This window comes from Mesocricetus auratus, unplaced genomic scaffold, assembly GCF_017639785.1.
Source record: "Mesocricetus auratus isolate SY011 unplaced genomic scaffold, BCM_Maur_2.0 Super-Scaffold_100007, whole genome shotgun sequence".
In the NCBI taxonomy this organism is placed as follows: Eukaryota; Metazoa; Chordata; class Mammalia; order Rodentia; family Cricetidae; genus Mesocricetus; species Mesocricetus auratus.
The window spans coordinates 28,834,139-28,846,582 of record NW_024429191.1 but is presented as its reverse complement, the minus strand read 5'-3'; the positions used below and the strand labels follow the sequence as shown (position 1 = coordinate 28,846,582).

Sequence of the window (12,444 nt, the reverse complement as noted above, 5' to 3'; positions counted from 1 at the left end):
GCCAGCTCTATTTGACTGGGAAAGGACTGAATGTACCATAGGCATTTGAGATCTAGTGAGAACTAACAGAGGGCAGTCTTGGAATTTTGGGTGAGACTTTGTGGTGGCATCATTTATTGCACAATATAATTAAATGCACATAGCACTCCTCTGAATAGTTCCTACTGCCCCTGCCTAATCTAAACAGTCTTTGGCAGCTCATAGCTGGAGGACTGTGAGCTCACAAACATGATAAGAGTCATGTTCCTGGCATCTTATGATGACCTCAGATGGTGAACAGTGGCATGAACTTTATGCATAGCTTCTAGAAGTGAGCCTGATCTTTCACACTCCTGCTTTCCCAGGACTGGGCTTAGATCCACACATCTCCCTTGAGGGCTTCAACGAAGGAGGCATTCAGTTGCGATGCAGTTCCAGTGGCTGGTATCCCAAGCCGAAGGTTCAGTGGAGAGACCACCAGGGGCAGTGCCTTCCTCCAGAGTCTGAAGCCATCATCCAGAATGCCCAGGGCCTGTTCAGTCTGGACACATCTGTGATTGTCCGAGGAGGGGCTCATAGTAATGTGTCTTGCTCAATCCAGAACCCTTTGCTGGCCCAGAAGAAAGAGTTTGTGCTCCTGGTTGCAGGTCAGTAGGCACTGGCTCACATGTAACTTTCTAATCATCAAAAGGTCTTTGTTGATTGGCCCAGAGGTGGTCTGTAGGGACACAGGATCCTGAGACTTGACTGAGTATGGGATGGGTTGGTTTTGAAACCTGAATCTACTTGGCTAAGAGTAACTCTGAGAGTGCAGCTGACAACCAAGTAGTAAGTGAGGAGGCCCAGGGCAGCAGCATTTCTATATCAAAGATCATGCACCAAACTCGCTCATTATAGATCATCATGGGAACTCGTCTGTCCCTAGCATCATCCCTCAAGCCACTGTTGGTGGAATTCCAAATCCCGACCCTGTGGCTCCCATCCTGGGGAGGGATTCAGATGATGAGATGAATAAATAGTAGTAGCCTGCCTTAGAAGTACTAGAGAGAACTGAGAAGCAGAAATAGGCACCTGGGAGTAACATCATGTAGCTCTGGGTCAAAAAAAGGTGACTCAGCTAAACAGATGTTCAGGCAGAGTTGAAATTTCAGCCATTTCTTGGCTTCACAGTTTATTTTACATTTTGTTTTATTTTCTGTGTATGGATGTTTTGCTTGCATTAATGTCTATGTACCAAGTGCATGCCTGGCACCCTCAGATGCCAGAAAAGGTCACAACATCCTCTGGAATTGAGGTTACAATTGGTTGTGCGCCTGTATGTGGGTGCTGAGAATCAAATATAGGTCTTGTAGAAGAGCAGCAAGTTCTCTTAACTGCGGAACCATCTCTCCAGCCCTCAAAGTCTTTATTGTTTTAAGCCTTGAAGACAAATCTAAGCTGTGGGTTATTTTTCCTATAAATCTAATTCAATAGCTAGGAAATACCATCTTCCTTTGTATAACGTAGCTACAACCTACTGTGTGCATCTTAAGACCAAGTGTAACAAGCCCTTAAGTAGGCTGACTTAACCTCATCGTGTGTCATGCACAGTTCATTCCGAATCTCCCTGATAACTGGGTGGTGGGGAAACCTGTGCCAGCTGTGTTTATCCAAAGAGAAAGTAAAGTATACAGATCTCTAAGGCAAGCATGAAGTTACAACCTGGAGCTGAACCCTAAATTTAAATTCCCAGAGCACAAAGGGATTTAGGTATCTTGTCCTTGATGTTTGTATGACAAAAGATGGTCCTGAAGAGCAACAGTTCTGGTTTATAAAGCTGTCAAAGTTGGTTAGCTTTCAAGTACACTTACCATGTGTCTCAGAGGAATAAAAGTTTAAAAAAAATCCTAAAGGGAACCTTAGTGCTACTAACTTCTTTTAGTAACAGGAAAAGTTTGGGTTTCCTTCCTTCCTTCTTTCCTTTTTTCTTTCTAGATATGTATATATCTAAGTCTATAGCACTTGTAGTTTATTATTAAGCTTACCTTTCGATCTATACACACTTGCACATATCCACCATTGTAATGGATATCAGGTGGAGAGACCACAGGAGCTGGAACAGAGGGACAAGGTCTAGCCACCAAGTCAGGGAGACAGCAGTGAACGTTGTATGTGAAGGATAAATCCAATGTGGCCAACCCCTTTGTACAAGACCTTGGAAACAGAGTTCTAGAACAGCAACATTTCAAAAAAGACTATAAATGTTAAGCAAAATAAACCAGACTCAAAAGGAAAAAAAAACACTGTGTGGCTTTACTTACAAAATGTACCCAGAGCAGCCAAGTTCATATAGACAGAGAGAGTGCAACAGCGGTTGTGAAGAGTCTAGAGGCCAAGAGTGACTGAGGTGTTAGTTTCAGTGGCCAGCATGGGATGACAAAAACTTTCTAGAAATGGACGCTGGAGATAGGTGCACAACATGTGGGTGTACTTAATGTCACTCTTCTGTACAGTAAAGCATGGCTAAGATGAGGGCTGAGGTTTAGCCCCTTGATACAAAGCCTGTCTCTCACATGAGACCCCAGAAGAGCAATGAGGGCTCTTAACCACTGTGAACTCAGCCTCAATTTACTGTACTTGAAGGTTAAACATATTTTTTTAAAGAAACACCTTTCTGAGATAAAGCATTACCTTTGAATAATTAGATTACACAGACACAAAAATTATTAACCTGACACAGAAGTTTCTGCAGGGTTAAGCTCCAGTTTTGCCCTCCCGTCTTCATCTTCTGGTCCCTCTTGGAGCTGTCCTGGCCTACACATGGCACCAAGCTGCATCCTACCCTTAGGAATTGTTTGGGGGAACTGCTGTGGTTAAACAACTATTGGCTTTGTTGGGAATTCTTCCAGTGGTGTAAGAACTGAGATAAGTGTCGGGGAAACAGGACCTTCTCCCCCCGTGAATTCTCCAACCAGGTAGAACAGCTCACTGTTTTTCAAAAACAAAACTTTGGATTCTGGATTCATTCAAGTGCAGGATCAGAGCCAGAAGAAGTGGACACCCGGTTATAAGAGGTGAAGGGCATAGCAGGATCGCTTCAGTTCTCAGCCCTCCCTTCTGCTTCCCCATCCAAGCCATTGCACCTGACCCTACCTGGAGTGAAGGCTGTGCAGCTGCCCTCATGTCCAGTTCATACCTGACTGCAGGGGCTCCCACTTAAAATGTAACTGGCCATGCTAAGTTCACTCAAGACCTTCTGGGATGTGAGGTCCAAGATAGCCTTGTTTTAGTGGTTAGTGGAGCCTAAGAAGAGGCAACAAACACCATGTGATATGTCTTCCAGACGTATTTCTACCCAGAACGTCCCCCTGGAAGAAAGCGTTCCTGGGAACCCTGGTGACCCTCCCACTCAGTCTGGCTGTGCTCACCATCCTGGCGCTGCAGTACTTTTACAAGCAGAGATGCTCCCAAGGTATGAGTCAGGCCCTGCAACTGGCTTTGCTCTGTAGCCACGTAGTCTACGGGTCTGGACCGATTCTGTTTTCTCTGCCAGTTAAAAAACTAAAAGGCAGGAAAAATCTGAAGCACAAGGAATAGCTGCAGAGAAATCTAGCCATGATCCCTCTCCCTATCTGTCTACCTACCCGGAAGCTTAGCTGCTAATCTCTTAGTAGGAAAGTGGTTGGGTGTGGGGAGGCACAGAGGAGACCCAGACTGGAAGGATACCTAGATTCAGGCAGGCGCTACTCAGCTTTCCCCATTCATTCTTCCTTTCAGAGAAGCTGAAGAAGCAGGGAGAGAAGGACAGAGGTAAGCCAGCAGAGGAGCCCTCTCCCCACATTCTGGAGCAGGGCCCAAGAACCCTCTGGGTTTCCAAAACAAGACCTCAGTCTTGGAGGGGGTGTCTAGGAGGAGGGCAGAGAAGGGAAGAACAGGGTTTGCTTGAACTGACTCTGTCCAGGCACCAAGGCTGGCTTCCAGATGCACAGGGCTGAGTCTGCACACCTTGGGGGAGCGAGGTCCCAGTGTTCATAACCTGCCCTGTCTGGTTGTCCCCCACTCTGAGAACATCCTTTTTCCTTTTGTCTCCAGAAAGACTGACTGCACGGTTGGGTAAGTTCTGGGTTCCTCACCACAGGGCAGGGTGCGGGACAAGTGTGTTTAGCTGGATACCTTTGGAGCAGAAAAGGGCATCCAAGCGATTGGGCTCCTTTGAGGAAGAGAAGGATGACATTCATCTGGTTCTCCATCCATCTTTGGGTGCCTCTCCTTCCTCAACCAGACTGAGATGGGTTGCCAGTGGGTGCCCAGACTTCAGCGTTCATTCAACAGAAGAACCTCAGAACAGACCCTGCTGGAGTCTCCCTCCAGTTCATGTTCCTGGAATCTATCATTTTCTTTTTAGCTCAAATGCCACCTTGAGGAATGTCCCTTGAACTTGCACTAAAATGGGAATACTCTGGTAAATTACTTTTCCTTCCATTAGAACACACCAATTAAAAACCATGGAGGAGTGCGGTATAGGGGAGGGCCATGCAAAGGAAGGTGAGGAACCTGAGCTCCTTGGTAAAGGCTGGCGATTACAGCATTCCACTAGTGAGACAGACCCAAGAGTGTTGGTAACTTTCAGGCCATGCAACATGGAGTGGCCCTGTCTCAAAAGACCAAAGGACATTGAGAGATCCCCAACAAAATGGGGAAATGGAGAAGGCCTCATAGTAGAATGAAGATCCAGAGAACCAAAATTTTACTGCCCTGCCAAAACTCTAGACAAAACAGAAAAAGTAGAGAGCCCTGTCTTGCTGCCTGCTCAATCCTACCAAGCAAAACCATTTTGAGTCACCATCACATTCTGGATTAGTATATTGATTGCTTTTAAAAGAGTGCAAAAGATGGAGAGACCGGAGGACGTTGTTCTAGTGGCAGAGTCAGAGCCTTTCCATCTAGCCAGGAGAAAAATTGTCATTTCCTTCCTGTCTTTAAACAAAGGATTCAGCAAATGACCCCCAAATCACATAGGCTGTGCTCGGTATCTGGGTTTATTCAGGCACGTCTGCCTCCCCGCCTCCACCTCTCCCTGCACACACCAGGAGTGTCTTGTAGTTTTAGGAAGAATGAACCCACTCTCCAACCAGATCAGAGCCTTGGGAAGAAACCTGTTAGAACCAAGCCTGTTTTCCCTCCCTGGCCCAGTGCCTGTTGATTTTTTTCCTCTGAATTGAAAGTAGGATAAAGGCCCTGGAATGCTGGGGATAAGCCTCCTTCTACATGGCAATGTAACATTAAGGATAGAGTTGCAGCCAGAAGGGGTTTGAGATTAAGGACTATCTTTGCATCAGAGGGTTGATGTTTCTCTGTTTTGCTTGCAGAGAGACTTCAGACAGAGCTTGGTAAGTGCCCTCCATCCCCAGAACTATTCCTTCCTGTCCCATCTTTGCACTCGGCTGTCCACACATCCTCTCCTCTCCCAACAAAGTATGGCACCCAGACTGGAAATGTGCTGACTGTGTGGGTGATGAGGGAAGGGAGAATCAGATAACTGTGATGCAATTGTGATGTGGTGTCCTGACTTTCTAATTCCCCTTTTCCTTTGCTGCTTCAGACTGGAGAAGGTCCGAAGGCCAGGCTGGTAAGTAAATCCCATTTCTCTCCCATCGCTTCTCACTGGGCTCCCTAACTTACCATGATCTAAATACATGTCCTATTTAGGACATTTTCCATTTACAAGTAAATTGAAAACATACTATGAGTTGTCCATTTGTACATTGAAAATGTTCTCAGTTGGAAATGTGTTGACACATCTACCAAGTACCATTGCTGAGCAGCACAGTACTGGGGTAACTGTCTGAGGCTAAGACCCACTGTGGCTTCTCTGTATCTCCACCTATCACCAGCCTGAGAAATGATCAAAATTCCAAGTGTGGTTCCTAATGGATACATACAGCTTCCACACCACTATAAAACAAAAACAGACAAACAAACAGCAAACAAATGAACAAACAATAAAACAAAAGAAACATAAGTCAAGTTATCATTAGCCAGGTCTTCTCTGTATGTGGCAGCGTCACAGTCTCGCTGGTGCTTCCGCCTTCTCTCATAAGCTCCATATGTTGTATGTTTCACCTTTATATTTATATTTGTTGTCCGGAGACTACATGTGGCAAAACATTGTTTCCAATCCTGGTTACACATCACAATCACCTGAATTCCTGATGTTCACCCTCAAACTGCCTGTGTGTCTAGAGTATACATGTTACTATATATGTAAATACTTCTCTTCACACCTGAATGAATATAAGGACATGGCCATTCCTAGGTGTGGTTGAGGAGAAAGTTTTTATTGCAGATAGGAGGCAGAGCACAGCCGAAGGCATCTGGAAGAGCCTGGCCCATGGGGGGCCAGAGGGAGAGAGGAAGAGAAGAGAGAGGACAAACAGAACAAGAGAGGTCCAGGCAGGAGTCAAGAGCAGAACCAAGAAGGGAACCAAGAGAACGTGTAGACAAAATGACTGGACTATAGGGGAAGAGAAGCTCAGGAGCTGGAGAGGTCTAGGGTAGGGGGCAGAGTATACCAGCCGGGACCGAGGGAGCCTAGAAGCTAGCACAGACCTTGATGCGGTAATCGGCACCACAGGCATGGGTTAAGGGAAGAGCCATATGTCACTTTGGCCAAGGCTAAGGACATGACTCCTTTTAGTGTGTAGAACTACACTCTTAAGTCCCTAAGGGAATGCTGGCTTTCGCCTAAATGCCAGGTTTGGGGGAAAGGGATTATTGGGACCTAGCAATACCATGAGGGCCTATCTTCCCTCCATAAGACCAACAGTCTAATGTATATTTTATTTTGTATATATTCTTGTAAGTCTGAACTTCCACTTTGTCACATGCATTTTGGGGTTGAGTAGGCATCATTCATAGTCTCATGCTGCCTGTCCCTTGCTTTATATATGCATCACTGCTTAAATATCCACCTAATATGTGTGTTGGATCCATTTCTTCTTGCTGGTTCTCACTGCACACCACTGCAAACCACATTGAACAAGCCTTAAGAGTATTGTCCAATCACCCTTTGTCTCTAGGAGGTACAACCAAGAAGGGAGATTAGGCTGTCAGACTAAAGTTTCCAGAAAAGCCATCATCCTGCTGTCAGCCATGATGAGGCTCTGTACACCTGCATCCTGTATGAGCTAACTCTCTAAGTTTGCTGACCCACAGGGATAAATGCTTTCTCGTACTTTTATTAATGGCTCCTCTCTGGATGCTAAGACTTTGAACATTCATGCATGCATGTGTGTGTGTGTGTGTGTATGTGTGCATGTGTGTGTGTATTCTTATTGATATATAATAGATATATATTCTTATTAATATATACATATATTATTATCGACATTAAACAATAACGATTCTTTTTGCTATTGTATCATTTGCTGTTAGTCTTGTCCATGTCTCCTTAGTGAAGAGAGATCATTATTTTTGATAAAGTTTAATTAATTAAACATTCACCTATGGCTTATGCTTCTGAAGTTTATTGAAAATCTTTACTAAGGATACCACAATGATATTGTCTCATAATTTATTAATTTATACTGTTTTTCTCAGACTTCTGTGTCACCTGAAAATAGTAAACTTCCAGTGAGCAAAGGTTTTCTTGAGGTCACAGTTTCAGAGGTTATCCATGGTCACTTGGGCCAGTGGCAAGGCAGCAGGGAGTAGGAAAAGTAGAGAAAGCTGCTTGCCTTGTAGGCAGGAAGCAAAAAGAACCAGAAAAGGCCAGAGACTAAGGTTCCTGAGTTAGAGCTGAGGACTAAGCCTCTAACTCAGGGCCAGTGGAGAAGGTTTCAGATTCAAACTGCAATAATGTATTATGCACAGGTCATTAATCACTCCTACAGATTTCCTCACACCTGGTGTGAGGTGACAATCCACTGATTTGTCTCTGTGCACTGAATGGGTCTTCTCAGTGCCATTTAGTACACCAGCTATAATTCTTCCATTGAGGCCAGGCTTCAATGTGAGTGTATGTTCAGTGAAGATGCGCTCGTCCATGGGCTCATTTTCCCACTCCTTGTTTGCACCATTATGGATTTTATAGTATCTGGAAGTTCAAGATTTCTTCACTACATCAACTTCCCTTTTAAAGTTAATGAATTACACAATTCCTTTAAATATTCTCAAGTTAATTTGGGAAAATTGGTGTAACATTTTGCTAGAACTAAGCTATATCATATATGAAATGTGTATCTTTAAATTTCCGTGGACTGTTCTAATTCAAGTCCAGGGTTAATCTCCCAGCACCCTGAAAAAAGCCTTCTATTGTTTTGGATCAACTCTCTGTTCCAGAACAAAAGAAAAACTAAAGAAAAATCTACTCAGAATGGTACAAATAAAAAGGGGGAGGGCTGTGAAGAGAAGACTGGGTATCTAGAAGGCATCTTAGGACAGAGCCCAGCTCAGCAGGGCCTCCAGGACCGAGCCTGGCCAGGCAGAGATAGGTCTCATTTCCATCCTTTAGGGTACCAAGGCTGCTTGTTTCTTGCCTCTGTGTTCCATCTTCCCAATGTAACTTGAGGCTGCACAGCGCTTTGGTAGAGCCCAGCATAACCATCAGACCCCTGCCCAATCCAATCCAGAGGTGGGGGTGAGGATAGTTAATTAGTGGGCAGCTCTTGAGCAAGGGAAACCACCTTCAAGGTCCCAGAGTTGCTGGCTGAGCTCTCTGAGTCCCTTCCCTCTGTTTGGTTTCAGAGTGGAGAGCAGCCCAGCAATACGCAGGTAAGTAACTGAAGCTGCCAAGTGTGATTGGTGGCAGGGTTGAGTTGGGTCTTGCATAGAAGGGACAGGGTGGGGTTTGACTTTAGAGGAGGGGTTTTTCCAGGAGTCAAGTCTGATACCTGGAAATGAACATAGTATACCTAGAGCATGCCGCACACTTTCATATGCACATGTGTTTCACACAAGCTCCTCACACAAAGGCACAGCTTTTGGGGCTTTACTGGGTTGGTTTCCTAAAGGCAGGAAGGCTGTTCCTGGAATCTGTTTGCAGAAGAAAGGGCAGAGTCTGAAAGGAACCTCTCAGATCATTCCTCAGAAGGGCCCCTTAGGCAGGCATGATGGATGACACACAACTGAAATGGGGCATTGGGAGGCTGAGGCAGGAGGACCATGAGTCAAGGTCAACCTGGGCTAATCAGGGAGACCTTGTCTCAAGAAACCGGTGGGTGGATATTTGCGGCTGCAGGGGGTGGGGAGGCTACCCTCCAATTTCTCAACCATCGAATGGATGGATACGTTTGGAGCATGAGTGTTGGAGTGTAAGTCACTGGATTAGATGACCTCAGAGGTTCCCTGTAGTTTTAAAAGTCCTACAATTGCTGTAAAGTGGAGGCAGATACAGTGCTGCTGTTCAGACCGGGCGGTAGAACCAGAGGAAGCAGAGGCCGCAAAAGGCTTGACTCCATCCTAGTTAACCAATCTCATTTCCAACCTAAGAATGGGATTTGGGGGCTTTTCCGTTAGGAAAGGAATAGGCTTCAGGAGTGTGCCACTCTGGGAAGAGGGGTAGTTGATACAGTGTGTGTGTGTATCCTCCTGCACACAATTCCACCAATTCCAACTGGAGAAACTAGAAGATTTCTGAAAAGAGGGGAGGGGAGAGGACAGGAGGGGAAGGGAATGTAGGGGGAGGGGAGGGCAGGAGGAGAAACAGGGAGCAGAAGGGAGAGGAATGGAGGGGAGAGAAGGGTAGTTGTCTGAACCTTCCCCAGCAGGTACTAACCTTGTGCTTCCGCTCAGTGGTCGTGACCTTGGATCCCACCACAGCGCACCCTAGCTTGGAGGTCTCAGACGACCTCAAGAGCGTGTCCTCCCGACCCGGGGCGTCCAGTATCATGGCCCACGGCCCACAGCGGTTCTTGGAGCAGACGTGCGTGCTGAGCCAGGAGCGCTTCTGCAGTGGCCGCCACTATTGGGAGGTGCACGTGGGCCGGCGCAGCCGCTGGTTCCTGGGCGCCTGTCTGGAGTCGGTGGAGCGCTTGGGACCGGCGCGCCTGAGCCCCGCGGCCGGCTACTGGGTGATGGGGCTGTGGAACAGTTGCGAGTACTTCGTGCTGGACCCGCAGCGCGTGGCGCTGGCGCTACGCGTGCCTCCCCGGAGGGTGGGCGTCCTGCTGGACTATGAGGCAGGAAAGCTGTCCTTCTTCAACGCGTCTGATGGCTCTCACATCTTCACCTTCACCGACACTTTCTCGGGGGCGCTCTGCGCCTACTTCAGGCCCCGAGCCCACGATGGCAGCGAACACCCAGATCCCCTAACCATCTGCTCTTTGCCGGTTCGAGGGCCATATGCCCTGGAAAAGAACGACAGTGACAACTGGCTACAGCCCTATGAGCCCTTAGACCCCGACTGGGCTAGTGATGAGGCGCTGTGGTGACCTCAAGGGCAGGTCCAAGGAGCGTTCTGAACTTCTGAACAGCTCTTTGCTCCCCTGCTGCCAAAGCACGCAGAGGCTCACACAGCAGAAGAAGGACAAAAGGACTTTGGGCACATGCAGTTTTGTATATATGATTATCGTTAAGGATAAGCGGGCAAATGAGAGATCGTTTGTTTATATAGCAGGATTCTAGGGTGTGCACTGTGTGAACAGGAGAGAAGTCAGAATTATCAGTTAATTTGTGTATAGTTCCGTATGTTATACATAATTTTGTATATTCTGTAAAGTCCAGAATAATGACATTTCATAAGCAACGAGTTCACCTGTGGCTCAAATCTGAGTTTTAAACATTTCCTGCTAAAACGAAATGGGAGAAATGTCTGGTTCCAGGGTTGAGATAGAGAACGCCCCAAGTTTGACCATTTTGTGCTTTAAAATAAAAGTCAGTCTTCAGAAACTGATAGGGAGTGGGGTAGTTCAGATCTGCTGTGCAAAATGGGGATTGTGGTTAGTAACTGCGGAGTGCTTATTTTGAAACCAGAGTAGATGTTAAGACTTCTAACTATTAAAAAAAAAGTGAGTCAGGTAATTTATGTGTCAATTGGTTTGGTTTAGCCATTCCAGAATGCACACATTTATCAAAACATACTGTCCACCACAAAAATATACAATTTTTGCTTGTCAATTAAAATAAGTAAATAAACATCTTTTTTTTTAAGCAAAGACACATAGGTACAGTTTGGGGTGACTTCCCTGGCCACTTGTGCGACAATATGGAAATCCATAACAGCAGTGATGGGGCTGGGGTAGAGGTCGGGGTAGAGTACCTGCCTAGCTTAAGGGATATCATACATCTTCAAGTGCACTGACAGTGTCTCTGGGGCAGTGCATCAGTTCCCAAGCACAGCAGGGGAAGGATTAGGATGGCAAGAATGCAGTATTACATACATACATACTAGAAACAATACACAGGGTGAATGAGCTGTATTTAGGAATATATATGTATACACACATACACATACTATGTAATAACAATTAATTTTAAAAGGCCATGAATTTGAAAGAGAGTAAGGAGTTGTGATATGTGAGAGGACTTGGGAGGGGCAGAGGAAGGGAGAAATGATGTAATTTCATTATAATATCAAAATTTAAAAAAATAAAATAATGTAACATTAGATACTAATTAAAATCCAAATGTGTAAGTCCGTGCCAGCACTTTATTTGTTTTCTTTTTCTGTTTTTTTTAGAAAGGGGAACCTTTAAAAAATAATCAAATGAAACCTATCTAAAAGACAATGGGAGGGTGAAATGAAAAAGCTATTAGCTTTACAGCATGGGAATAATTGGCATAGACAAAAAGGAGTAATAGGTGCTAAACTCACTGGGCAAAGTCTATTGGAAAACAAGATGTTTGCACAGCCTCCAGCAGCAATCTTACATACTTCTTAAAAATGAGGGGAAGGGCTTCGGGACTCTTTCTTCAGCTCATTAGCATACTTACGTTTTTTGGGAGTGCTTTTTCTTTTCTTAAAATAGTTGTCTCTATTTGTACTCCATGCCCAACTTGAAAGACATGACTTTTCTCCATCTCCTCCTTACAGCTGCCAGGATTTTCATCTGTGCCAGTTTGCATTAACATCTAATAAAGTTGTCCTTGAGCTTCCTTTAGGAAAAGAAGGGGGGAGAGGAGTACCTCTCCAATGATAATCTGCAAGAGGCTCTGCCCAGCATCACATTAAAACAAACAAACAAACAAACAAACAAACTGCTGGGTGGTGGTGGCACTGAGGCAGGGGCAGGGGTGGGGCAGGGGCAGGGGTGGGGCAGGGGCGGGGCAGGGGCAGTTGGGTCTACAGAGTGAGCTCCAGGACAGCCCAGGCTACACAGTGGAACCCTGTCTTGAAAGACAACAACAACAAAAATACAGAGTCCCCTATTCCATCATAAGCATTCCAGACTAATGCTTGATTGTTTCCCTTGACGGTAGGGTAGAAAATCTTTTTTATTTAAACTTTAAAATATATTTAGAACCTGTTCCCTTCTGGTTAGATCCTTT

The 12,444-nt window shown here is 45.6% G+C and overlaps 1 protein-coding gene across 3 annotated transcripts in view; it reads left to right on the top strand.

Moving 5' to 3' along the window:
* Positions 1 to 11,590, top strand: part of Btnl9 (butyrophilin like 9) — a 24,355-nt gene extending 12,765 nt beyond the window's left edge. For all 3 annotated transcript variants that reach the window (XM_040748506.1, XM_040748507.1, XM_040748505.1), the window contains 8 exons: positions 345 to 626; positions 3,302 to 3,430; positions 3,736 to 3,768; positions 4,051 to 4,071; positions 5,328 to 5,348; positions 5,561 to 5,587; positions 8,704 to 8,730; positions 9,751 to 11,590. In XM_040748506.1, coding sequence (XP_040604440.1) covers positions 345 to 626; positions 3,302 to 3,430; positions 3,736 to 3,768; positions 4,051 to 4,071; positions 5,328 to 5,348; positions 5,561 to 5,587; positions 8,704 to 8,730; positions 9,751 to 10,388 — 1,178 coding nt within the window. In that variant the 3' untranslated portion in view covers positions 10,389 to 11,590. The remainder of the gene's footprint in view (positions 1 to 344; positions 627 to 3,301; positions 3,431 to 3,735; positions 3,769 to 4,050; positions 4,072 to 5,327; positions 5,349 to 5,560; positions 5,588 to 8,703; positions 8,731 to 9,750) is intronic.
* The last annotated feature ends 854 nt before the right edge of the window (positions 11,591 to 12,444 follow it).